This window comes from Canariomyces notabilis (genome assembly GCF_033297395.1).
Source record: "Canariomyces notabilis strain CBS 508.74 unplaced genomic scaffold N656scaffold_27, whole genome shotgun sequence".
Classification (NCBI taxonomy): domain Eukaryota; kingdom Fungi; phylum Ascomycota; class Sordariomycetes; order Sordariales; family Chaetomiaceae; genus Canariomyces; species Canariomyces notabilis.
In genome coordinates, this window is record NW_027041849.1 from 270,088 (window position 1) to 295,146 (window position 25,059).

At 53.8% G+C, this 25,059-nt stretch overlaps 10 protein-coding genes across 10 annotated transcripts; 5 read left to right on the forward strand and 5 right to left on the reverse strand.

The window, feature by feature from the left end:
- Positions 1–1,484: 1,484 nt before the first annotated feature.
- N656DRAFT_848067 (uncharacterized protein) lies at positions 1,485–2,944 on the forward strand (the record flags this gene model as incomplete). The annotated part of the gene is made up of 2 exons (XM_064819290.1): positions 1,485–1,822; positions 1,875–2,944. Exons 1-2 carry the CDS (start codon positions 1,744–1,746, stop codon positions 2,942–2,944), a joined length of 1,149 nt encoding a protein of 382 aa, XP_064666704.1. The 5' UTR covers positions 1,485–1,743.
- A 980-nt stretch (positions 2,945–3,924) lies between these two features.
- On the forward strand, positions 3,925–5,256 carry N656DRAFT_783433 (uncharacterized protein). Its single transcript, XM_064815960.1, has 2 exons — positions 3,925–4,132; positions 4,228–5,256. The coding sequence occupies exon 2, from the start codon at positions 4,346–4,348 to the stop codon at positions 4,871–4,873; it is 528 nt and encodes a 175-aa protein (XP_064666705.1). The 5' UTR covers positions 3,925–4,132; positions 4,228–4,345; the 3' UTR covers positions 4,874–5,256.
- A 779-nt stretch (positions 5,257–6,035) lies between these two features.
- Positions 6,036–7,425, forward strand: N656DRAFT_783434 (S-adenosyl-L-methionine-dependent methyltransferase). The gene is made up of 3 exons (XM_064815961.1): positions 6,036–6,815; positions 6,907–7,084; positions 7,142–7,425. Exons 1-3 carry the CDS (start codon positions 6,223–6,225, stop codon positions 7,316–7,318), a joined length of 948 nt encoding a protein of 315 aa, XP_064666706.1. The 5' UTR covers positions 6,036–6,222; the 3' UTR covers positions 7,319–7,425.
- On the reverse strand, positions 7,371–8,880 carry N656DRAFT_760179 (Di-copper centre-containing protein). Its single transcript, XM_064813209.1, has 3 exons — positions 8,573–8,880; positions 7,683–8,512; positions 7,371–7,618 (listed from the first exon to the last, which is right to left on the reverse strand). Exons 1-3 carry the CDS (start codon positions 8,776–8,778, stop codon positions 7,497–7,499), a joined length of 1,158 nt encoding a protein of 385 aa, XP_064666707.1. The 5' UTR covers positions 8,779–8,880; the 3' UTR covers positions 7,371–7,496.
- An 810-nt stretch (positions 8,881–9,690) lies between these two features.
- On the reverse strand, positions 9,691–10,814 carry N656DRAFT_783436 (uncharacterized protein). Its single transcript, XM_064815962.1, has one exon. It carries the CDS (start codon positions 10,716–10,718, stop codon positions 9,762–9,764), a length of 957 nt encoding a protein of 318 aa, XP_064666708.1. The 5' UTR covers positions 10,719–10,814; the 3' UTR covers positions 9,691–9,761.
- Positions 10,815–12,913: 2,099 nt separating this feature from the next.
- On the forward strand, positions 12,914–17,441 carry N656DRAFT_783437 (DNA-directed RNA polymerase II subunit RPB2). The gene is made up of 2 exons (XM_064815963.1): positions 12,914–16,856; positions 16,915–17,441. Exons 1-2 carry the CDS (start codon positions 13,168–13,170, stop codon positions 17,075–17,077), a joined length of 3,852 nt encoding a protein of 1,283 aa, XP_064666709.1. The 5' UTR covers positions 12,914–13,167; the 3' UTR covers positions 17,078–17,441.
- On the reverse strand, positions 17,355–18,220 carry N656DRAFT_738588 (cytochrome c oxidase assembly protein). The gene is made up of 2 exons (XM_064812767.1): positions 17,894–18,220; positions 17,355–17,783 (listed from the first exon to the last, which is right to left on the reverse strand). Exons 1-2 carry the CDS (start codon positions 17,987–17,989, stop codon positions 17,580–17,582), a joined length of 300 nt encoding a protein of 99 aa, XP_064666710.1. The 5' UTR covers positions 17,990–18,220; the 3' UTR covers positions 17,355–17,579.
- Positions 18,221–18,767: 547 nt separating this feature from the next.
- N656DRAFT_716628 (cytochrome P450) lies at positions 18,768–20,821 on the reverse strand (the record flags this gene model as incomplete). The annotated part of the gene is made up of 9 exons (XM_064812148.1): positions 18,768–18,933; positions 19,011–19,171; positions 19,255–19,339; positions 19,404–19,744; positions 19,801–19,876; positions 19,925–19,990; positions 20,049–20,328; positions 20,391–20,522; positions 20,593–20,821. The coding sequence occupies 9 exons, from the start codon at positions 20,819–20,821 to the stop codon at positions 18,768–18,770; spliced, it is 1,536 nt and encodes a 511-aa protein (XP_064666711.1).
- A 1,260-nt stretch (positions 20,822–22,081) lies between these two features.
- N656DRAFT_783440 (uncharacterized protein) lies at positions 22,082–23,301 on the reverse strand. The gene is made up of 6 exons (XM_064815964.1): positions 23,177–23,301; positions 23,102–23,121; positions 23,010–23,046; positions 22,850–22,917; positions 22,414–22,790; positions 22,082–22,355 (listed from the first exon to the last, which is right to left on the reverse strand). Exons 1-6 carry the CDS (start codon positions 23,190–23,192, stop codon positions 22,256–22,258), a joined length of 618 nt encoding a protein of 205 aa, XP_064666712.1. The 5' UTR covers positions 23,193–23,301; the 3' UTR covers positions 22,082–22,255.
- On the forward strand, positions 23,099–23,718 carry N656DRAFT_358899 (uncharacterized protein). The gene has a single exon (XM_064809368.1). The coding sequence runs from the start codon at positions 23,206–23,208 to the stop codon at positions 23,683–23,685; it is 480 nt and encodes a 159-aa protein (XP_064666713.1). The 5' UTR covers positions 23,099–23,205; the 3' UTR covers positions 23,686–23,718.
- The last annotated feature ends 1,341 nt before the right edge of the window (positions 23,719–25,059 follow it).

Consider the following 25,059-nt stretch of genomic DNA (forward strand, 5'->3'; position numbering starts at 1 on the left):
TTGACGAGTTCGGGGTCGCGAAGGTCTCTTCTTATAGGCCGAGTGGAAACAAAAGCGGCAGCTGGGTCATCTAGGTTGTCATGGTCAGAGTGAAAACACGATCAGTTGTCCATGATACACCATCGTTCAGTACGTCATACCAGGCTCGGAGTGAATCGTCCAGCAGCTAGACATTCCGGGAGAATTAATATCCGCACGGTTAACGTCGTGAACAGCAGCGCGAGTCTCAAACGTGATTTCCATCGTGGAAACACCTAGATTTTTGCAGGTTCAGCCTCTGTCTCTGAAGTTGGGGTCCTCAATCAAAGAATTTGCGAGTGACAAAGTGCGCGAAAAAGTCACATCCGTCTAAAGCACCCTCAACGACCGGAATGCCATCTACTCGCAGCACCGGTTTATCCCACTTGAAAGAATATCGGTGGCGTCGAACAGCAACATTTGGCAATGCTTGCAGGTATGTGGTTGACGTGCCTCCATCTTGCGAGTACTAGTAGTGGCGCGAAGAGAGTAGGGTGAAAGAATGAGTTTGTGTGTACCTTACTCGCCCTGGGAGGTTCACACAAACTGTTGAGTGAGAAGGAAGAACCCAGAGGAGACCTGATGTATTGGACGCCACTGCGGACATTGGCTTGGCTCCAGTCTTCAACCTCCTCCCAACCCCCAACTCTCTACTATAGTTCTCTACTATAGTATCAATAGGTAACTATTCTTTAGCTGCGGTCTTCAAAACTTGAAGTTGGTGGGTGGAGCTGCGGCATGACCAAAAAAGACAATGTCCAAGTAGGTACTTTTGCACTTGTCACTGCACCCAGACCATGTGCACAATCTACCATGTCGATGGGGGTGGACGAAAGACGATCTGCTGGTGCTTGTCTATTTAATGCCGGCTGTGAGCAGAATAGTAGTAACAGAGATAAACAGCATCATACAAAAAGAAACAGCTGAGTGCTTATTGCAGCTCAGGCTGACGACAGGGGAAGAAAGATAGGTACCTTAGGTACCTATCATATTAGGCAGGTTGATAACACCTCCTAGAGAAAGGAACTCGGGTCTCTACATTTACCATCAAGCATCTTCCCTTTGACATTTAACTTGTACGCATGCTACAGGAGTATTGAGAACAACGTTGATGGTGAATAAGGTATGTGCCGTGCAAGATCTAGCCGGGTCGCCGTGCAACATGTCTCATAACAATTCTTCTCGTCGTCACCCATATCTTCGGAAAAAATAAGTGATGCGAGTTTGCAGGAAAGGTTAAAGCCCGCAACATGGCAATTGCCGATCATAGGGTCCGTCTCTTGTTTATTCTTCCGGGTTCCGGATTCAGGGGTTCCCAAAGCACCGGAGAGCGTTTCAACGCTCAGTGCAAAGGGGGTCCGTGTCACCTCCCAGTATTGACTTGAATGTTAACAAATAGGGGGTGAGCATGATTGGGACTGTTACAACGCATGAGTATACTTGCAGCTCACACATTAGATCTAAATGACACTGCCATATTCGTAGAAGAGGCTGTAGGCGTCAGCGCAAAGACCTCACGGTACGGTATCGACTATCGAACCAGGACTCAGAGTCTATATGAGCCTTCTCAGTTCCCAGCCGCCCCTCCCCTGTCTTTTACTTCCCATCATTCGCCGTTTGGGTAGATAAGCCACTGAAGCCAAACTTTCTAGCCACGGTTCACAAACTTTATTGACTTGGTCCGTCCGGCAGACACCAGCAGTAGAACCTTACCCGTCTTTCGTGATGTGTGATAACCACGGAGCAGCCCTATTTTGCTCCCCCCAAGAGGGTAGCCAACTTCAAACCGGAGAATCTGTTGAGAGTAAGCTTCTCCGCCTTTGTGCTAGCATCAACACTGACCGCCGACCACCTAGTAACATGGGACCCATCTTTCTTCGACACAACCCCCTTTCAAGTCCTGATCCAAGCCGACTTCTTCGACGGCTCTAGTAGTACTACTACCGGCGAAAAAACCGGCTTCACCTCGGCCCCTCTTAACACCAACACGGGCCGATTCACCTGGTCCATCCTGGAGTCGTACCTGCCGCCCGGTACCAATGCCACCTCGGCCGCCCTCTCCATCGCCGAGCCCATTATGATCATCCCCGCCAGCAACCGCACCACCAATTCCCATGCTGCGCCCACACCACTGGCAGGACGCATGCGGTATCCCGGGCCGACGGTTTCCATCCTCCGCGCCAGCACAGGCACAGACATAGACACAAACACCACGACCTTTACTGCTACTAGTAATAATACTAGTAGTGCACCGAACCAGCAGACCCAGACCCAACAACCCCAATCATCCACATCCCAAAGTCCAACCCGCCAGCAGCAGCAGCAGCCAGGAACCGCAAACACCCTGGCCATCGCCCTCCCCGTGGCCTTTGGCCTGCTCACCCTGCTGCTCATGGCGGGCTATGTCCTGCTGAAGCGGCACAACCCGGGCTTCTCGGCGCGTACCTTCTTTTCCGGGGCCGCGGCCACCCTCCAGCGGTGGTGGGTCGGCACTGTAGTCGCTGGCGTGAAGGGCGGGGGCGGGGGCTACGGCGAGCGACAGAGCCGCGGGCAGAGAGTCGGCACCGGTCAGGGGAAGAGCTTGAGGAAGAAGATGACTGGTAATGGTAATGGTAATCGTAATGGGGTCACTGGGGGGCTGAGGGGGAAAGAGATCAGGGTTGTTACGACGGATTTGGATGGGCTGAGGATGAATGCCGTGAGAATGGGAATGGCTGAGGGTTCGAATTGGGGGAGGGGATATGGTCCTGGCCCCGGGAATGCGGGTGTTGATGCGCGTGGTGCGGGGTGGCCTGGGATGATGGGAGTGGGATTAGGAAGCGGCACTATCTCTTCGCGGGCGGAGGGGTCGTATGGTGATCGAGAGAGAGCGCCGGGAAATGTATTTAGGGACGAGCTTTGGAGACAGGAGAGGGAGAGGGTCTAGGTTCTGGCTGGGTGGTGGGCGCCTCGGGAGGAACAGAAATGGAGTTCAGGCATTGGAATGTGCGAATGGGCGCTCAAGTTTTATCTTAATCCACGCTAATAGCTGTTCTTGGGCTGCGGTAATTGTATTTGTTGGGGCATGTAAGACTATAGGTATCTCGGAATTGGGGACATTGATGGATCTTTGCCAGCAGCCATAGTCTTCAAGTTGTGGCATATAACTGTGACATAATTTACCTGGGCAAGTACTGTTGAGTGGGAAGGAGGAACCCTGGTGAGGTTTGCACAAGTACCCTATGATCTTACAGCCACGGCCGCCAAAGCTCGTTGGTAATGCGCTTGCTCTGCGCCTTCCGAGTTCCGGCCACACCTGTTGGTTCAAGAGTTTGGACGATGCAAAACTGTTGGCGATAGGAAAGCACGCCCGAGCAACAATAAACCCGGGTTGAACGAGTCCATGGTAAAGGACGTTCTGGGTCTTTCTCTTTGCCTTTTCCCTCACTTTTTCTGCTGCCCAATGGCCGTCGGAAGATGACAGCCTAGGGTTTCTCAGGTAAGGTGTAACACGACAACTCACGACCTCTACTTTGGCTGTCCTCCATAGGCCACATGCTTGGTCATAGTGTTGGCAGGGAGGCCCGGCGCATTTCGGGCAGAATGCATCTGTACTCCGTTTCTACGCCTTCGTCAAACCTGCTACTGACGCTGCGCTCTACTTTACCTCGGCTGGCTTTTTGCTGCTTACATGGACATAGCTACATGGATACCGTTTCAAGGGGGTTTCTGTGCTGAGCACACACATCATCTCGACGAACCATTCTGACGTTGGACCTGAAGAAGCCCAGCGAAGAATTGGTATTGATTGTAGAGAGTTGGAGGGTTGTTGGAGGGATCAGGAGAGTTGACGAGCCAAGCCCCAGTGCCCCAATAAATACAGGAAACCCCAGGGTTCCTCCTTCCCACTCAACAGACCGTCACCCCGCATAGGGCAGCGGAACCGCCAACAATTGGCCTGCTGGCCGCCCCCGAACCGCCCCCGCCGTGCCCGGAGAAGCCGGTTCCTGGTCCGCGAATCACATTCGCCGAAGCCCCTCGATGTGACAGGTGCTGAAGGGTTACCTCAGAGCACATGTCCAACACAGATCACTTCAGGAGGTAATCCAGTTGGAGATGTAGGATGGCCATGTTGGTAAGCACGAAAGATGGGGATGACAGTTTGGGAAGAATCCATTTGCAATGATATAAAGGACGAACTGTGACGGACCTCAGCTAAAATGCTTCCAGTCTTCTCACAGCATACATCCTCACTAAAGGCACGGGCCTCCGCTCTCCTCAACGCTCAGTTTGAAGCACAATCCTCCACCTTAATCTTGACGGGATCCACCAAGCGCATTCCATCACAATGCTATCCGCCGCTCATTACCTCCTCTTGCTTGTGCCCCTGGTCGCCACCACATTCGCAGTTCCAATCTTGACCCCTTCACCCTTGAGGTCCACCGGCCTCGCCAAGCGCGACGCAGTGTATACCGCCTTACCGGCCGGTTCAGGCGCCTATCTGTACGACTACTGCGGCGAAGTCGCCCACGCCGAGTACGTCTCCAACCCGGCGGAGCAGGCCCTGGCAACCGACTGCGCGGCCCTGACGCAGCGGTGGGCGGGGCCCGGGTACTGGACGGTTCGCGACGCGGGCGGGTGGGTGCGGCTTGCCCAGGAAGGAACCTGTGCCTTTGAGGTAAAGCTTCAGCCCGGTCAGGTGGGCAGCTCAGACCAGTTCACCTTTGGCACGAACGACGTGGGCTTTTATATCAGAGGTTATGCCAACGTCCACAATGCCGATCCGCAGGGCCGGGTCTCGGTGTGGTCGACTGTCGTGTGCCGCAGGGAAGGGTTGCCGCTCATTGGGGTGGATTGGAGGGTTATCAAGGCTTAGGCGGGTTGCGTCCGTGAGGGGGGGAACGACGGTCCAGCTGTGTGGGTGATAGGGTAAGGTACCTAGCTAAGGAGACATGAAGACCAAAGGGATTCAAAGACCGACTTGACACATCCCTTGAAGAATTGCAACATGTAGTCTCATTGAAATTGACACGGCTTCGGGTTCATGTGCTGGTAACAATTGCACTGCTGGTTCCCAAGCTGGCCAAAAGGAACTGAAGACCGTCAGCCCTAGTTAGCCTTACTTGAACTCCACGCCGTTGAGCGAGAACAGCTGGGTGGAGGGCATTGATAGCGAGCCCAATATCCCAGAGGTCGACTGGGACGAGCAGTTCCCGGGACGCTGATGGCCATGAAAGGTCTCGCTACTAAAGAAACTGTCCATGTTCCCGGAAGAAATGCGGTGAGTATGAGAGAGGAAGTCGCATTACCTACCTTACACCCTTGGGGATTGAAGCGGGAATGATTCCGACAATGACAACAATGGAAGCCACACTCATGTGCGTTCTTGCCCATGGGCAGCGATGGAGATGTTTGCATAACACTCAGACTGTCTCCCGGACCGGTCTGGATACATAATACATGATGCTTTGCTCTTTCCTTCGCTGGATGGCTTGAGAATTTGGTAAGTCCAACTCATGCCTTTCAGATCAGTAAACCCCCCGCCCCCCCCCTCTTCTCTCTTCTCATTAACTTGACTGCTTTCTCTATACGTTTCTTTGCAGACACCTCCTAGAACTCTTACGACACTGAAATCTTAATGCAATTTTTCATCCTTCATCCCCGTTTTGCAAGACCGGGTCCCAGCAATCGGGCGAGTCGCTTGACCGATCTCCCGAATTACCTAGTACGTTGCTGATTAGTTGTCACGCCTGGGTAGGAGTAGTGCTCAGTAATTGAGCGACGGTGAGCTCTATGATCTTGATTTTGGTTCATAGGACCTGGCAGCATGCATGCCGAGGTCATGGACCCCACTGAGGGCACTGAGGGCCATACGACAGGTAAGTTCGGACTTCTGTCACCCCGTATTCGTAGTCCGTCCACTATACTACGTACCTTAGTTAAGCAGGCAGCCAATCAAGAAGTTGCAGCCCGCATATTTCTGCAAGTAGTCCCTGACGGCCTGAGTCACTCGGCGTAGCTACAAGGTCTACCGTAAAGTTAAACCGCAAGACGGAGCCACTCAGGGGTAGAGAGGGCACTAAAGGCCAACTAGTATTGATCCTTTTTCACATAACACCTGGACAGGGTCAGATGTGATCCTAATTCCCATCACCCTCACCCATCGTCTACCAAACCCACCGGCCACCCATCTCACCAAGCCTCGCACCCTATCCATCCATCACCATGCCCGAGGACACAGCTCAACACCACCACCACCAACACCAACATGACCAACCCCACCTCTCTACCAAGGCCCTGGCCGCGTGGGAGACCATCGCAGGCTACTGGGACCGCACCATCTCCCGGGACGGCAACAACTACTGGCAGCGGCTGCAGGAGCCGTGTCTGGCACGGTTCCTGCCGGATGCCCGTGTGCGGGGATGCAAGGCGCTGGACCTGGCCACGGGCAACGGCCTGGTCGCGCGCTGGCTTGTTGCCCGTGGCGCGCGGCGTGTCCTGGCTACGGACGGGTCTGAGAACATGATTCGTATCGCGAGGGGGTACTGGGAGGCTGCTGGTGGTGGTGTTTCTGGTGAGGGTGCTGGTGCGGGTGCGGGGGCGGGGGAACAGGAAAAGGGTAAGGAAGGTGATGGTGGTGAGATGGCGTTTCGTGTGGTGGACGTCACGCGGGAGGAGGATCTGCGCGGGCTGGTGGCCGACGGGGAGCGCGGGTTTAATGTGATCGTCATGAACATGGCGATTATGGACGTGGCGACCATCGAGCCGCTGGCGAAGGTGTTGAGTGCGGAGGGGGGGCTGTTGGCCAAGGATGGGGTGTGAGTCCCCTCTAGGCTCCTTATACTAAAGTTATGGTTTCTTGCCGGAAAAATAATGCCTGGAGGGAGGCCAAAGAACTGACCTTCACAGCTTCGTCGCGACACTGCTGCATCCCGTCTTCTTCACGTCCGGCGTATCGCGTATCATAGAGGTGCGCGACAACCACGCTACAGGCGAAATCGATGTCTTTCGCTCCAAGGTCATCAAGGAGTATTTGCACGTACGCCCCGCGATGGGGATTGCGGTTCCTGGCCAGCCGGTGAAGCAGGTACGTTGTTGCCCCAGATCATTACGGATCTGCCACGACAGCTGAATCAAGGGGAAGGTCTACTTCCACCGGTCGATGCACGAGCTCTTCTCGACCTTCTTCCGCGCCGGCCTGGTCATGGATGCCATGGAGGAGCTGGCATTTACCGAGGAGGATGCGGTGGATCGAGTCGAGTCGAACCAGAACTACACGCAGCTGCCCAGTATTCTTGCATTTCGGATGCGTCTGCCGTAAGGGGCTGGTTAGCATTGCAGGGGAATTCCCAGCAGAGAACCAAAAAGTTCAGATCTGTTTGTAACCATTTCTAAGAGCACCTGAGTAGGATTATATATCAAAATTAGAGGCGATAACCAAATGTTTCCAAGGTATCTTGCCCACTGCAGAACGACTACCTCGAGGACACCAATCAAGCTCATTCATAAATGTAGCACAGGTCACCATCAATGCTCGACACAAGGTCACGAATCCGCAGTGATGGACTAAGAACACCAAAATTGACCGGCGTATCCAGCGTGACGGGGTCGCTTGGGGGCACTAATTAACACAAATGTTAGCAACCACCTCGCACTTGGAATATCGTACATGGACAGAGACTCACTATTTGATGCCGTGCCTGTCCCCCAGACCTGATTAAGCCTCCCCTGAGGGTCCATGGCCTGCCAGATGCTCCAGAGGCGGTCAATCTGGGCGTGGTGCAGCCAGAACATGGGGTCGCTCGGGCTGGCAAACGGGTCCAGCTCGATGCCACCCAGCTGGAAATGGCCCGCATTATGCACGCCGCCGGGCACGTCAAACTGGACGTTGACACACGCCAGGTCCGGACACGCCAGCAGCGCTGAGACGTTGGTCGGCCTGCCGTGGGCCGCCTCGACCAGACTCAAATCCCGCGTCAGGCACCGCGGGTTGTACCCAAAGCCGCCGTCGGGCCCCACCATGCCCGGCACAAGTTCCTGCACGGGGCCCAGGTGGATCTCGTACTTGTCCGCCGTGAACGGCCCGCTCTCAATGCAACCCCCGCCCGTGGCCGGCGGGAAGTAGTAGGTGATGCCGTTGGGCAGGGCCAGGGTCAGTGTGGGGCGGTTGGGCACGTAGATGCCGTTGGAGCCCATGGAGGTGGGCGAGCCGTCAAAGACCGGGTGGCGGCGCGGGTCGTCGTAGTGCAGCGACCAGTCCCAGTAGGGCTGAGCGCCCGTGTAGCCGCACTCGTCGCGCAGCGCCCGCTCGTACAGGTGCACAAAGTACCGGTGGAAGACCAGGAACAGGCCCGACCCGTGCACGAAGCCCGTCTGCAGCATGTGCGCCCCGACAAAGTCGTCGTACCGCGTGCGCGCCCCGGGCACCTGCGAGGTTGGTGTCGTCCCCGTGGCGTTCGCCAGGCAGTGCACGGCTGCGATGTACGAGGCTCGCTCGGACTGGGAGAGCGCCGTCCTGAGGATGGTTGTTAGCAGCTACGTTCAGGGCAACGAGGTGGTTGGAAGGCGAGCATACCATTCTTTGCGCTTGAGAATGTTGTTCTTGGTGCAGCCTGTCGTGCGGCCCTTGATCGTCTGCCAGATATATTGCTGGTACTGTTTCTGCAGCTGTTTAATCTTTTGGGCTGCAACGACTTCAGGGTTGCCTCCCGCGTTGTTCGGGACAGCGCTGACCAGGGCAGCCAGCTGGAAGGCCCCTGCTAGGAGATGGGAGAACTTCATCTTGGTGAGCGGGACGAAAGCTGGCTGCGGAACATTCTGAGGAGGTGACCACAAGGTGCAGTCGGCACTCCATTTATACACGTCCGCGGTGGACCCTTGGAACAACTAACAGACGTCCCGGCATCTTGGGTCATGGCTTTTCAGTTTTGGTGTTTGGAGTGTTGCACTCGTCCCCTGCATGTGCAGGCAGCACACCATCCCGGACGTCGCGTTCAGGGTAGCGAGCGCCTGCTGCGGGAGCACGGCACAAAACCTATTCGCTACGCCCCGAAGCGGCCCCGGGTGGCAGATCATATCCCGGAAAACAACCCTGACCGCGGCTTGTTGGCGGTCGACGTCTCCTCTGGCACTGCAGTGGCCACCAGGCTGCCGGGGCGACGGACGCAACGGCCGGGAGGGGGATGTCCTAACCGGGGAGGTAGTTAGGTTCTAGCGTGGTATTCCCTCGCCAACGGCCCGTATCCTACTCGCTGACCGAGGCGAGAAGGGCAATAGTATGGTGATATCTGCAGCTCGGGCTGCTGCACAGCTCTAACCCTTGAAAATGGCATGGTCTGTCGGCTCTGCTTGCCAAGATGCACACACCTGGCATGGGCCGCATGGCGGTGTAGCTGCTCTTGGCTAAACATCCGAGCGGCGAGTGGCGGCTGCGGGGTCAGAAACAGTTTCTTGGGTTATCTCAACAAACGCCCCTGATCAGAACAAGGGGCAAGCCAGTCTGGCCAGGGTAATACATAGACCGGTGTCCGCGCAGCTGCAGTCGGTTATGGAAAAGGAAAAGGACTGACAGGGGACCAAGTAATGGAAACCGACAGGACACTACTAGTTTTCTTCAAATGCGAGAGACGCTGTTGTACGTCGTAAGTCAGGCTGAATCCGGTATCAAACATCGTAGATATTGACTAATTATTGATTCCTTCCTTTTCGACAAGCACGATCCGAGGGAAGAACGGCCGTCAGCTCTCGCGGTCAGCCCTTCGACGTTAGGCTTGTGACTGCCGCCGTAAGGCTTCCATTTCGGCCAACAGAGCCTGGCGCTGCGATAGCAAAGCCGCGATTCGGGCGCGGGCCGTGTCGAGGAGCCCGGCCTTGTTGAGGACACGACCACCGTGTGTACTTGGAGCGCTGTTCAGATCCTCGGCGTTGTCCTCAGTCGCCATATAGAGGTGCAGGGCGGCTTGGAGACTCTCAAACTTGCCACTCAGCTTGTCGCGATATCTCTTGCCGACCCGGTTGTGCCACTGGCGCACATTCGCCCGATGCTCGCCCAAGGATGGGTTGGAAAAATCGGTTTGGCTTTCTTGCAATTTTTCCTTCTCAATCTTGCTGTGGGCAGGCGATGATTTTGACTTTCGAATGGTGCGCTTGGTCGTGCTGTTGTTTTTGGTGAGGGCGACCTTGACGTTGGTCGAGCCGGGATTTGCGCTTGATCTGGCCTGCGTCCGGCCCGCCAAGGGTGTAACTGATGCCGATGTCACTTGGGAAGCACAACTTGAACGTATTGTGCTGTCCGTGTTGCTGCTGGGATGACAGTATGGGGCTGGGAAAAAGGGAGCCCCAAATGTTTCTGGCGGATTGACTGCTACAGGTGCTTCAGCCACGGGAGAAGAGTCCACATGAGATGGAGAATGATGTTGGAAGGCTCCCTCAGCAGCGTTGATTCCATCTGTGCCTGTCTCCAAGCTCTTAATCCAGCCGAGTGAACTTGCAAACGGCTGATGGTCCGTGGAAATCGGGTCGCCGGCCGCAGTGGATGACGAAACAGCGCTACCATGACCCTGGTGATGGGAATTGAAAGGTGATGGAAGGAGGAACCGAGCCTGAGAGGACACGAGCTTGCAGTGGTCGTGTACTTTGGGATTTTGATCGTGAGACCACAGTGGACATGGTTGCAGCTCGATCCAGCCTTGTTGATCACTTTGCCAATCCATCTCCGGCATCTCTGCTGCGATTATCTCCAGCATTAGATCTTACTCCGGTCGATAACCGGCAGGCTGGCATTAAAAACAGGAAACGTGGGCCCAGGCTTCAAGGTCGAGAGACTCACTTATACGACCATTGATGAATTGGTCTTCATCGAGTTCATGGCGCCAAGATCCATTTTCGGGACGCCGCACCTTGCGCCAAGCCGGTCTGACCGTTGCTGATGCCCGTGCCCACCGTCCAGTTTCTGGAGTTTGCTTTTTCCGTTTCAGATCTTCCGCTGGTCGCCCGTAATGCCGGCCTTGGGGCTCGCCGACTCGATGATCGGCCCGCTGACAGTATCCGAGAAGGACCCATCACTTGCCCCCAGCCGGCTGTAGTCAGCGGGCAAGAAAGAAAGCCTCAAAATAAAGCTTCCACCGTTCCGCTATTTGAGCGTGCACGTAAGTTATAACATGTGAATTGTATGTAGTTACCAGATAGCATTGGCTGATCGGTTCTCCCTTGGAGCAAGCCACCCGGACGCGCCGGGATCTAAACGTATGTATACGGAGTACATGGTATGCAGGTTTGTTCGTTGTCCTCAGCGAGAAACCCCACGAGAGGTTCCTGCCCAAGCCTGGTCCCAATTTCGCAAAGACACTCACCAGTTACGGAACCTGAGTCAATGCAAGGAAATCAGGCATTTGACAACATTCTCTAGAGAATCGTTTCCCAGAGCCTGCTTTTTGAGGAAAGGAATTGTTGTTCTGATGCTGAGATTTAAATTTTGGTCCCGAGCCAGGCCGCTTTGTTTTTCAAGTCAGGGCTGAAGCATTGATTACCATAGTGGGAAAATCTGGCTGGAAGCTATCATACTCAGGCCGTACTATGATTGCCAGGCCAACTAGGATAGCACTGCAAACTAGCATAGCACCCTTTCCCAGATCTGATTGGTCAGAAATTTTGGATACCACGACTTCCAGGCTCTTACAGGGACTTCAGCGAATTGCACCCACTGCACTAATTACAGGCCACTACGTTGATTGAAGCCAGGGAGCTTGCAACGCCCTGACTGCTCTGTACGTAAGGCCCTAGCAGTACTGCTCTACGTGCAAGGCCCTGACTGGCCTGCGTTGTGTATAAGACCCTGGCAGTACTACTCTATGTGCAAGGCCTAGCAATACTGCTCTATATATGAGGACCCGACTGTCGGACTAGCCTGCTCTGCTAAGTCTGCTTCCAAGACCCTGCACTAGGGCCAGGGACCCAACCGTACTGTTCCCAAGGCCTTACAGGCTTGCATATAAAGCAGTCAGGGCCCTACAAAGTCTTGGAAGTAGCACAGGCCAGTCCGGCTATCGGGTTCTCATATATAGAGCAGTACTACTAGGGCCTTATATATAGAGTAGTCGGGGCGTCGCAAGGTCTTAGAAGCAGGGCAGGCCAGTCCAACATTCGGGTCCTCACATACCAAGCAGTACTGCCAGGGCCTTGCCACAGAGCAATTCCATCAGCTGGAGGACCTTACGTACAGAACAGTCGAGGCGTTGCCAGGCCTGGGAAGCAGTTGGGGCCTTGGGGCCTGACCTTACAGACCGTCGCTTCCTTACCTAGCTACCTGCTCCATACCTACGTACCTCCCCTATATATCCTCATTCTTCCTTCCTCATATTCAATTCTCATCATTGTAGTCAAGTGGTAAGCGTATCCCATGTAGAGTAACAGTCTTCGTAAGCCTAGGATTCGATCCCATGATGTAGCAGTATCTTAGAGTAGGCTGTAGAGTTCAGTTCTTAGAAGATGAGCTTGTTCAGGTACAATACAAAGTACCTGAGCAAGCCCCTCCACTTTTGATTGGTTCCATGGATGAGGTGGGTCGGGTGCTATCCTAGTTGAGCGGTGCTATCCTAGTTAACAGTGCTATCCTACCTCCGTAGTTGACAGTGCTATCCTAATTGTAGAGACAGTCAAAGGTTTTTTTTTCTATGATACCACCCCCCCTGCTATGATAGCTCCCCCCTACAGATCCCGCTGTGGTACCTAGCTTGACTCGCTTGATTAGGAAGCAGCGGGGAGTGGGGACAAAGCTGACGGAAACGGCTAACCACATCCGGACTAGCCCCTTCCCTCCCGTTATCTTTCAGCCTTCTGCAGGCCCAGAATTTCGCCTCGCGCCTTTCTCCCTGGAAAGCAAATCGCAACTCGCGATAATCCATCCTCCCGACTGCGGCCCATCCGAGCCGAGTCTCTGTGCCTCCAACCCGCTCTCCACGCCCATCGCCCTGCTTCATCGTGTCTGGCGGACTGGTCGGCTGATGAGCTAGGAGTTCTGCACTTGGCGGGTTGATTTGCACGCTCGCCTTTGGTGGCGCGTTCTAAACCTCACTCGCCAAACTCTTCATCATCTTCGCCGCCTCGAATCGTCTCCGTGCTTTCCGCCAACTTTGCGTCGATTGGTAGCAGCCTTGCTGCTTTGGACTCACCATGGCCGAGTATGCGACGCAAGGATACGGCTACGCCGATACCTACGACAATGATGACAACTACGAGAACGGCGCCGGTTTTGATGATGCCGCCGGCTTGGTGAGCGAGGACAGCATCACCCCCGAGGACTGCTGGGAGGTCATCTCGTCGTATTTTGACAAGAAAGGCCTTGTCTCGCAGCAGATTGATTCCTTCAATGAGTTTACCAAGTCCACCATCCAGTCGCTCGTCGCAGAGTATTCAGAATTAACCTTGGACCACCCAAATCCCGGCGATGACGAAGGTCGCGATGTGGCATTGCGGAGATACGACATCAAGCTCACAGAGGTGCTCATATCTAAGCCGACTCTCACCGAAACCACAGGCGAAACCACCAGCCTGCTCCCATACGAATGCCGCGACCGCAACCTGACGTATTCTGCACCCATGTTTTGCAGAGTGACCAAGCGCGCGCGCATAGCCATCAACGAGCCGATCCCCTTGAATGAGCTGGATGAAGAACAGCAGGAATACATGGCTCGAACCGGTGAACATCCCACAACAATTCGCTGGGAAGAAGAGGATACGGGCCCGCGTGAAGTACAACCAAAGGGAGCGGATGAGGGCAAGGGTGAGGACAAGGGCGATCTTATTTTCTTCGGCAAGCTTCCCGTCATGGTCAAGAGTTCGATTTGCCATCTATTTGGGGAGGATGACGAGTCGCTATTCCTGCTTAACGAGTGCCCATACGACCAAGGCGGTTACTTCATTATCAACGGAAGCGAGAAGGTCCTGATTGCTCAGGAGCGGTCGGCAGCCAACATCGTTCAGGTCTTCAAGAAACCTCCGGGAGGCAGCGTTTCGTACCAAGCCGAAATTCGTAGCGCCCTTGAGAAGGGATCGCGGCTCATCTCGTCGCTCCAGATGAAGCTGCACAGCAAGGCGTCGCTGGACAAGGGGAGACTCGCAAACTCGGTCAGCGTCACACTGCCGTATGTACGCGAAGACGTCTCCCTCGCTATCGTCTTCCGTGCCCTTGGTGTTGTCTCGGACGAGGACATTCTCAACCACATTTGCTACGATCGGACCGACACGCAAATGCTCGAGGCTCTGCGGCCCTGCATTGAGGAAGCCTTTGTCATCCAGGACCGTGAGGTTGCCCTCGATTTCATCGGCAAGCGCGGGAACGGGAATGCCGGCCAGAACCGCGTGAACCGCCTCCGCGCCGCCAAGGATCTTCTTCAAAAGGAGATGCTACCCCATATCTCGCAGCAGGAAGGCTGTGAGACCAAGAAGGCATTCTTCCTCGGTTATATGGTACACAAGCTGCTTCAGTGTGCCCTCGGGCGTCGTGACACCGATGACCGTGATCACTTCGGGAAGAAAAGACTGGATCTCGCTGGTCCGCTGCTAGCCAAGCTCTTCCGAGGTGTCATTCGGCGCATGACCCAGGACTTGATGTCGTACATCAAGCGCTGCATCGACAGCAACAAGCAGTTCCAGCTGGCCCTCGGCATCAAGTCTTCGACTCTTACCAATGCTCTCAAGTACTCACTCGCCACGGGCAACTGGGGCGATCAAAAGAAGGCAATGAGTTCCACAGCCGGTGTCTCTCAGGTCCTGAATCGCTACACGTTTGCCTCTACTCTCTCGCATTTGAGGCGAACCAATACACCTATCGGCCGTGACGGCAAGCTTGCAAAACCCCGGCAGCTACACAACACGCACTGGGGTCTCGTCTGTCCCGCAGAAACACCCGAGGGTCAGGCTTGTGGTCTGGTCAAAAACCTTGCATTAATGTGCTACATCAGCGTTGGCACACCAGCAGAACCCATTATTGAGTTCATGATTGCGAGAAACATGGAGGTCTTGGAGGAGTACGAGCCTCTCCGGTACCCCAACGCGACAAAGGTCTTTGTCAACGGCACCTGGGTCGGCATCCATCAGGACCCGAAACAGCTCGTGTCTCTAGTCCAGAGTCTCCGTCGCAAGGATGTCATCTCGTTTGAAGTGTCTCTCGTCAGAGACATCCGTGACCGCGAGTTCAAAATCTTCTCGGACGCGGGACGCGTAATGAGGCCACTCTTCACTGTTGAGCAGGATACTAACGGGGAGAACGGTGTTGAACAAGGCCAGCTGATCATTACCAAAGAGCACATCCAACGGCTGGAGAGGGACAAGGAGCTGGGCAAATACCATCCGGATTACTGGGGCTGGGAGGGTCTGCTAAAGTCTGGCGCAATCGAATACCTCGATGCCGAAGAAGAGGAAACGGCTATGATCTGTATGACCCCCGAGGACCTCGATATGTATCGCCTGCGCAAAATGGGCTTCAGCGTCGACGACAACTCTGGGCAAGGCAACACCCGGATCAGGACCAAGATGAACCCGACGACCCACATTTACACGCATTGTGAGATCCATCCTAGCATGCTGCTGGGCATCTGCGCCAGCATCATTCCATTCCCCGATCACAACCAGTCACCTAGAAACACGTACCAGTCTGCCATGGGCAAGCAGGCCATGGGTCTCTTCCTCACCAACTACTCACGCCGTTTCGACACAATGGCGAACGTCCTGTACTACCCTCAAAAGCCCCTCGCAACCACGCGGTCTATGGAGTTCCTCAAATTCCGTGAGCTGCCGGCGGGGCAGAATGCCATCGTGGCCATTGCGTGCTATTCCGGCTACAACCAAGAAGACTCTGTCATTATGAATCAGAGCAGTATCGATCGTGGCCTCTTCCGCAGCTTGTTTTTCCGGTCCTACACCGATTGCGAAAAGCGCGTCGGCATCAACATTGTCGAAATGTTTGAGAAACCGGATAGGAGTGACACGTTGCGCCTGAAACCGAGCACGTACGACAAACTTGAGGGTGACGGCATCGTTGCGCCCGGTGTGCGCGTGTCTGGCGAGGATATCATCATCGGAAAGACATGTCCAATTAACCCGGATAACGCCGAACTGGGTCAGCGGACCTCACAGCATGTCAAGCGCGACGCCTCGACACCGTTGCGCAGCACGGAGAATGGTATCGTCGATCAGGTCATTTTGACGACGAACCAAGACGGCATGCGCTATGTCAAGGTAAGGGTGCGAACCACTAAGGTCCCTCAGATCGGAGACAAGTTCGCGTCTCGGCACGGTCAGAAGGGTACCATTGGTGTTACCTATCGACAGGAGGACATGCCCTTCACGTGCGAGGGCATCATGCCCGACATCATCATCAATCCGCACGCCATCCCTTCCCGTATGACCATTGCCCACTTGATCGAGTGTCTGCTCTCCAAGGTGTCCACGCTCAAGGGAATGGAAGGTGATGCGACGCCCTTCACCGAGGTGACGGTCGACTCAGTGTCGGCCCTGCTGCGCGAGCACGGCTACCAGTCGCGCGGTTTTGAGATTCTGTACCACGGCCACACCGGACGCAAGCTCCGGGCCCAGGTGTTCTTTGGACCAACGTACTACCAGCGCCTGCGCCACATGGTCGACGACAAGATCCACGCGCGTGCGCGAGGCCCGCTGCAGATCATGACGCGCCAGCCTGTCGAGGGTCGTGCGAGAGATGGTGGTCTCCGCTTCGGAGAAATGGAACGTGATTGCATGATTGCTCACGGTGCCGCCGCGTTCCTAAAGGAGCGTCTGTTTGAGGTGTCGGATGCGTTCAGAGTCCATATCTGCGAGATTTGTGGGCTCATGACTCCGATTGCGTAAGTTTTGTTCCCCGACTTGGTCTTGGAGATGCACATTTACTAATGGTCTATTTAGCAACCTCACCAAGCAGTCGTTCGAGTGCCGGCCGTGCAAGAACAAGACCAAGATTGCCCAGGTCCAGATGCCCTACGCTGCCAAGCTCCTCTTCCAGGAGCTCATGTCGATGAACATTGCGGCGCGCATGTTTACTAGCCGATCGGGCATCTCAGTACGCTGAGGGTTTGGTAATGAGGGTTTGGATGACAATGGGATCAGTTGAGATTGAGGTGGATGAGCGTAAATCGCATGCATTTTTGAGGCAGTTCTGGCGTTCATTATGCGGCTTGCGGCAGAAAGTGGTCTTTTATCCCTGGTCATTTCCTTAACATCCCGTTGTGCTCCTCTTGTCGTCTACAGAACGGGAGCTCTCTAAAATGTTGAGGCCTTCCTAACCCTAACACCTGCAACTGGTAGCAGTTTCTGTTTCTGTGAGCGGGCTGGCAGACCAATGGATGGTTTGGTGTTGCATCAATCTAGGATTGTGGTAGACAGAATAGGGTATACAATCCAAGAACGTGAGAAATGTTATGCCCCTTGGCTACCCTTAATGTACAGGTACTATTACACTGAAGCCCTTGATGTTGTACGGGACTTTCCCCTTGCTGTCTGGCATTCGCTACCCTCCTCATCCAAAGAACCATTATCCCCCACACATCCCAGCTTGTGCGATGTCGTCGACGCTACCTCCCAACACTCAACCCTTGTCCTCGTACAGCCCCTCCCCCAGGTCCTGACGCTGTCAAGTCCTCCTCGCCCGTGCTGTCGCGCACCGTCTGGCTCTTCTTGTACTCGGCCTCGAGCGCCCGCTGCATGTCAAAGTCGGCCTGCCGCTCCCGCTTCAGCCGCTGCTGTTCCATGTCGCGGACGACGCCTTGGTGCATTGCCTGTTTGGTTGTGTTAGTTTGGAACAGTTAGATGATGACCGTTTACATTTCCGGTAAATAAATGGCAGGGAAAACCCAGGGTGGCGGGGCTGATTGTGTATTGTACATACCTCTTGCTCCCATTTTTGCTGGAAGTGCACAAAGACCACGGTGCTCAGCGCGAAGATGGAGGTGCCCATGAGGGTGAGCTTCGAAGCGCGTGACATGGTGTGTTCTTGAATTGATAGGTGGGATATTTGGGGTGTGTTATTGCTGGGACATGGCTGGAGTGTCTCGATGAGGACCACTGTTTGCGGTTACGGTCCGGTCTGGCCCTGGATTCGTCGAGACATCGAAGGGAAGTAATTCGGTCGATGCATACGAAATATCAATTGATAGCAAGGTCGAAGATGGATGCGCCTTTCTGCCCCGTTCGACCGCCTTTTGGATTCCCCGGCAGGCAGCCCGGTGGACCGTGGGACTTTCAGCGGAGCTCGGCCAATGCGTCAGTGCGTCAGCAGGGAAGCCGCGCCGAGCCATTCAAAGTCAACCTCTGTACAAAGGTACGTATGTACCGAGAAGGCACAAAGAACGTAGCTACGCTTCGATTCATTTGTGGTCTTTCCTCACGCTCTTTGTCTTTGAGCATAAACTGCCACTCTCGGAAGTTGCTAAATTGGCGTGTTCGATGCTCGATGGTTACCCATTTACGCTACAGCCATACAACCTTCATCGATACCCATCATACCCCCTTCTCATTGATCGCAACGGATTCCGATCAACATTCCTCACGTTGGTCTCACCATCAAGTAGCACCTCCCAGTTTCCCCTTAATCAGGACGGCCTTTGCACACCTGTCAGCGGGTGCCGAATCGATACTATACTGATGTTGCGGCCGGGGGTGCCGGTGTACCCATCTGCTGGTAAGGGGATACAGACTAATATGTGTGACTGGCTGCTTTGGTATCCTTTACAAATTCAATTCGTCCACTCCCTTGGTCTAGGTCAACGAACGAATGCCCGGATGCCTTTTGTATCCAGTTTTGGAAGCGAGACCGCGAAATCATGTGCCTGCTTCACATCACTCTCGTCCGTCTCGAAAAGCTCAAGCTTGGGACCACCGGGGCGGAAAAGGACAGCCAGTGCGAGACTTATCTCGGCCATTGCTAGGCTGGATACAACAAAACAGAAATCACGTTAGCGTGCTGATTTGATGTAGCGGATAATGAACATATGAAGAGATCTTACTTGAGCCCCAGACAGTTTCTGGAACCCCTTGCAAAGGGGACGTAGTTCCGGTTCATTGCTGGATCAACGTCGCCAACCCAACGCTCCGGAATGAATTCGAAGGGAGATTCATATACTGTGGGATCCGAATGCATCAAATATGCAGACATCCCCACTGGAACCTGCAAAGACGGTAAGTAAAAGATATAAAAAAATAAGAAAACTGAAGAAAAGAAACGAAGGAGAAAAAGCAGTGGGCTCTTACCCCAGCCGGAATGGTATACTGCTTGTATTGAATCGGTAAATCGGGTGAGATCCGTGGTAGCCGATGCATTACCCCATAACTGATTCTACGTTCGCGGGTCCAAGTATTAGATACAAATCAGCTGGTGATGGTAGAGGTAAGTAACGTACCGTAATGATTCCTTGATGATGGCCTGCAAGAGAACTAGCCTTTCCAGCTCTGCCCATGTCGGGACAGACGCAGGCCAGGCCGACATTGGGCCTCTCAGCTCTGACTCAAGTTTACGACGTAGCTCCGGTCGAGACAGAATATAATAACTCGCAACTCCGATTGTGCGACCACTGGTGAAAGTGCCCCCTGCGAGGAGTAACTGAGCTTCCGCTATGAGACGTTGCTCGGATTTCTCTGACTCGGGCATGTCGCTGTGCGCAACGTAATGAAATAGAGAAGTGACATTATCATCTTTGATAGATTTGCTTGCTAGAGCTTTGCGGATGTTGTCTCTTGCTCTCTGCATCACAGGTTAGCGTTTAAAAGAAGATTTGGATTGGGAAGATCTTGTCATACCTGGCTTAAGTTTTTGAATGCCTGTCCACGGGGATACACCCACAGCAATACGGACTCAGGTATGGTGCTTAGGATTCTACCCCAAAGTTAGGCAAGGTTTGGCAATGGCTATATGACAACATACCGAATAATCCAGGGAAATGCCATGAAGAGTGGTATAGAGCGTATAATCGTAATGATATCGTCAAACCTGGGAGCCACTTTTGTAAGAACCCATGTATGTATAAGTTGACTGCGGAAAGGCATACCAGTCGGCCGAAAATTCTGGGTCACTTAAGAGGCGGTTTCTGCTCTCACCGTCGTCCATGCACATCCTGGCAATGATATCACCGGCGTAACTGGAGAATGCGTGGTCGAGTCGGATGACTTTGTTGGTGCTCGAATACTCTCTGATCCGAGATTCCAGATGCAAGGCCACCTCGGCAAGCATTGGCTGCAAGCGAGCAACTCCCATTTTGGAAAAGAATGGCTCTAGAGGCTTTCTCCGCACTCTATGGAGGTCGTGCTCTCTGGTAAACAAATGTGAGCCTAAAAAGGGGATGCTTATTAGCTGGCGGCTACGCTTCTGAATTTCTAGGTCAGACACTTACCATCGAAACCGATTCCTTGTCCAAACGAGTCATAGTGGTTTGTCCGTCGTTTGCTCTCTGTGACATATATCTCGTTGTAGAAATCTGGATCGTGAATCGAAAGCTCTTCCGGATTGACTCGAACGATTGGGCCTGGAAGAGAGAGGGCTCAGCTCCTAGTCTCACTCCCTACCCCTTGCATGGGCCAATATGCGCTAGTTACCGTATTTCTTGTGCATCTTTTCGATCTCGAAAATATACTGGCCATTGAGCCAATACTGGTAGTAGAACTCATACCAGCCCGTCGCGGCGGCAAGCTTGGGTCCCGGAAAGCCGGCTAGCGGCGAAAACCACAGGCGATAAACAACAAGAGCGGCGAAATACAAGCAATGAACTACCAAGAATGCGGACACGGCCACTACTGGCGAGAAACCGAAACCTAGCAGCGACATTCTCTTTCGTGAAGGTTGGTCACTGGCCAAGCAATGAAGTTGAGGGGGGATGAAAAATGTCGGGTGAAAGGATGTCGGGGATAGCGTTGAAAGCACACCCGTGTGAAGGACTCCGCAAGCAATCCGAGGAGAGTGGTATTTGTTTCTAGTCTCCCTTTTACGGTGTGCTCCACCCGTGATGTCGGCCCCGGTGGCCCCCATCAGCCCTCTGTTTCGTATAGATGCATGAGCGTGATACTGTTGAATACATACCTGGTACTGATGGGGAAGGTTGCAGACTACCGTGGACCTCATCCACGTGTAAGGTACTCACTCGATTAGGATCTGAGCTAAAAGCCTACTACTACGGTAAGTAGTACCGTTGGCCCCATCGGACTTTTGCGCCACTCTCCTTGACTCTCCCCGGCTCTCAGTCAACTTGAATTCGCTGGCGGCGATCAAAAGCGGGTTTGGGCGCGACTTGGTTGGTTCTCGTTTGAGTGTGATGGAGCATCTTGCGGCGCGGTGCGGTACTGTCGATGCTAGCTCAGATCAAAATCGAATGAGTGGATGTGGTACTGTGCGGTAACGTAGCAATAACCCACTTTCCTTGGACAGTCGCTGCGTATCAACTAGCGGCACAGCCTTATCCGGCGGCACAGCCTTATCCGCTCGGCAAATCGGCCATCACAAGCCAACTTCTTGATCCCGGCGAAGTACCCCGGGGCAGATCATTTCCATGGTTCTGTTTTTGTTGGCGCACACCCTTACCACGCTCTGTTGGTGTCTGCGCAAGACTTGGAGACTGGTTGTCAACAATCACCGCCGTGCCAACCAGAAGCCGTGATACTTGTTGAGGGCCGCGGGCGATGGCCTAATACTAAGGTAGTGTTGAGAGAACGTTATACCGGTAGGGAAACCGAATAGGTAGGCTCTGGAGACACATGGTCATTGCTTACGATCGATGACGACGATTAATTTCAATTTCCTGAGCTGGTTCCTGTATGTCATACAACAAAGTGGGAATCTAGTTTCTTCTCTAGTATAGCTGATCCTCCTTCTGCCTCAAAAGCTCTTCTGAGGAGTGGCCCAACCAGTTTCCATGCCATTCATGCCATTTTGCGGGTGATGACTCTCCATCGAAATGGTGTTCGTCACGACGACGTATTTTCCAGTGTTTCCTTTGTTCATAGAGCCTAGGTTCAGGGGATCTGAACCAACTTTATGCTGGTACCATCGCCAGCCCTGTGGATCGGTCTTGGAATCCCCAGTCCTTCTTGACTTCCCTATTGTCGATGAGATAGCGCGCAGGAAGGATTTAACCGACTCAGGTAGATGGCGTCCGAGGAATGCCGGTACCAGCATTAGACAGGAGCAGCAGAGCCCCACATGGACTTCAATTGTCCTAGGGAAGGGTTAGTGCTTCAAAGAAATCGGGACTCTCGCCTGAAAGACTCACGCCCAGAGTGCAACTTGAGCCAGATTGTATGTGGCATCAAAGCTGCTTTGTAGGACTGAAGTCATTGCTAGTCGGACAACGCTTGCAATACAGGCGCTAGATGCACAATGGTGAGCACATCTTCCTTTGGGAAAGAGACGTCGAGAGAACTTACAATATGCCAACGCTGAAGACAGCTACAAGCCTCAACCGCTTCTCCCGGCCAATATTCAATCCCATAAGGAATGGAACCGGGACGAGAAGCACGTAGATATCCATCACGGTATTCCAGACGCCGGTGAAATAAGCGAGAACGACGGGATTTGAGCAACGGCCCGGTATGCTATCGTCCCATGCTTTTTCGACTGGGATGCAGAAGAAGACGATGCCGAAGAACAGGCCTAGGTTGACCAGAAAACAAACGGCAATGCCACCATTGAGTAGTCTCGCGGCTTTTGTCTCCATCGCAAACACGCGACGATATAGGAAGAGGAAGCTGAGCTTGACCAAAGTGGCTGCCCAGAGATAAATCCATGACGCGATGGTTTGGAACTATGTAAAGGGCTTAGCAATGCCTACTGCATGATGGCGGAGATGCTGGGAAGATTCACCTTCAAAGCCGACACCATCCAGACGGCTGGCACATCCCACATGTGACGGCCAATTCCCCATGAAACAGCTTGTTGTCAAGTTAGCAGCCTGCAATCAAGCACGAGATACTGTGAGAGTCTCGGCAATCAAGCACGGGATACTGTGAGAGTCTCGGCATACATTTGAACAGGACGCCTGAGAAGGCCACGGCCGCCAACTGTTAGACTTGGTCAGCTTACAAGCTGCGCAACGCAGATGAAGGAGCGTCATACGTAGGAGAGGATGCAGAGATCTGTCGTCCAAGTATCAGCGAAAGCCCTTGACCAAATCGTTGGGAACAGACGAACAGTCATCAGGGCCCATCTTTACCCTAGAGATGCGAGTACGCGTGTACACTCGCATCGCAACGGCCAGTGTACTTAGGGTAAGGAATACCGTATGGGTTGCGATAAGCTTGTTGAGCTCGCTGGGAGGGTCGACAAAGTTGGGCTCAACCCCCGGCGGTGGAGGTACAATCCCTCCTTGGGACCATTGTGAAGACATGGCGTCGGGTTCTCAAAAGATGGCGTCCAGCTACGAACCGGAGGAAGAAACTTGCAAGTTTGCGCAGAGTCGGAAGCCCGGCTGGCAGCGGAGAACATTTCTCGGGGGAGGAAGACTGTTTGTCAGCGCGCAGTCGGACATCAAGCGCGGTAATAAAGACAGGCAGGCCGAAACCCAGAAACCAGGCGCGCTGGGCAGCTGCTTAGGGAGGCTTAGGGGGGTGGCACGGGAGCGACACGTTTGGCTGGCGGCTAGGGAAGATGCTACCCTATTGCATTGCCGATCTCTCAGGCAGGCTGTTGCCCGCCAGTAAAGGAGCTTTCTCCGGCCTTATAATAGACCCTCAACCGCCGAACCGGATCTTCTGTCGAGAGTCCATCATGCGACTGTTACCGCGGGAGTCTGGGAAGGTTGGATCAAGAACCCAAGGCTGAAGGAAGTCACCGGCCCACCGGGAACCACAGAGGGATCTTGGGAAGGGAGGCGGTTCCCAATCGATCCCGTGGGTGATCCTTCAAGGTTCATCTTGCGAAGATGACCCCCCATTCTCATTGTGTGAATCGGATTTGGCGAATAGGCCAGGTGAGCAGGAGTGGCGCCGATCGAAGTGTGGCGCCAGTCTCTCATCTCGGGCTCTACATTACCCGTTGGCTTTTCCCGCATATGCATTTAAGGGGCACCATCAAGATAGTTGGGTACGAAGCCCAGGAACATATTCTGATAGTGCCCCTTGAATGCATCTGGAGGGGAGTGCCAACGGGTAATGCGCTGTAACATTGAGACTGAGACTGCATATATTAGACTGCGGCGTGGGTTTCATTCTTGAGGAAAGAAATTACGCTCCGCCTCAGCATATAATGCGGGAAATTCGATACCAACTGTAACCCTTGAGGGTATTTGTCTCGGAAGAATAGGCCTAACAATCGCCGTTCTTTGGTGATGCGATTACTCTCCACGGTGCAGGAGGTTTCAGGTGCAGTTCATCGGGCAGTTGGCTGTTGCTTACATGGCCCCAGAAGTCATGACCCCGCAGGATATCGTACGGTAGTCGGACGTGTTGCGGAAGGCGGGTCATCCCTGTCCGACCGTTAGGATTGTATTGTACGGGCGGTAACATTACCACACACGTGTACGGCACAAACCTTTATTTTCTGGAGGTAATTTTCGTAGTCACAGTACGGAGGTTGGGGCCAAAAGTTATCATTCACTCTCTGTTAGGGCAAAGCCTATCAACGTGCGACAAACCGAGAAAAGCATACTTACACTACTATATTTAATTTGGGCATAGCGGTTTCTCTCCCTCTTCGCTGATTGGGCACCGCCCATGAAACCCCCTAGCGCAGGGAGATACGCACTATGCCTACAGTGGTTAGGGACCAGTGGCTGACATGGGCTGTGCGAGCCTTACTGTATCCGGGCCTTGGCAGTCTTGGCTATCTTGGAGTGATGATAACTTTTGGCCCCAACCTCCGTACCGCATCACTTCGCTCAATTCTACCAACTGCTTCGGAGGTACGGAGTACTACTCCGTAGCATTATGTTGTATCGCCTATTTCTGTGCCACCAACTGCTTCTCAGAAAACGTGACATCGCTTGGGGGTTTTGTTACCAATTGTTTTCGGAGGCAGCACTGCGTTGCATTGGATAGGTAATCACCCATATTCAGCGAATAACGGTTGGTATGCTA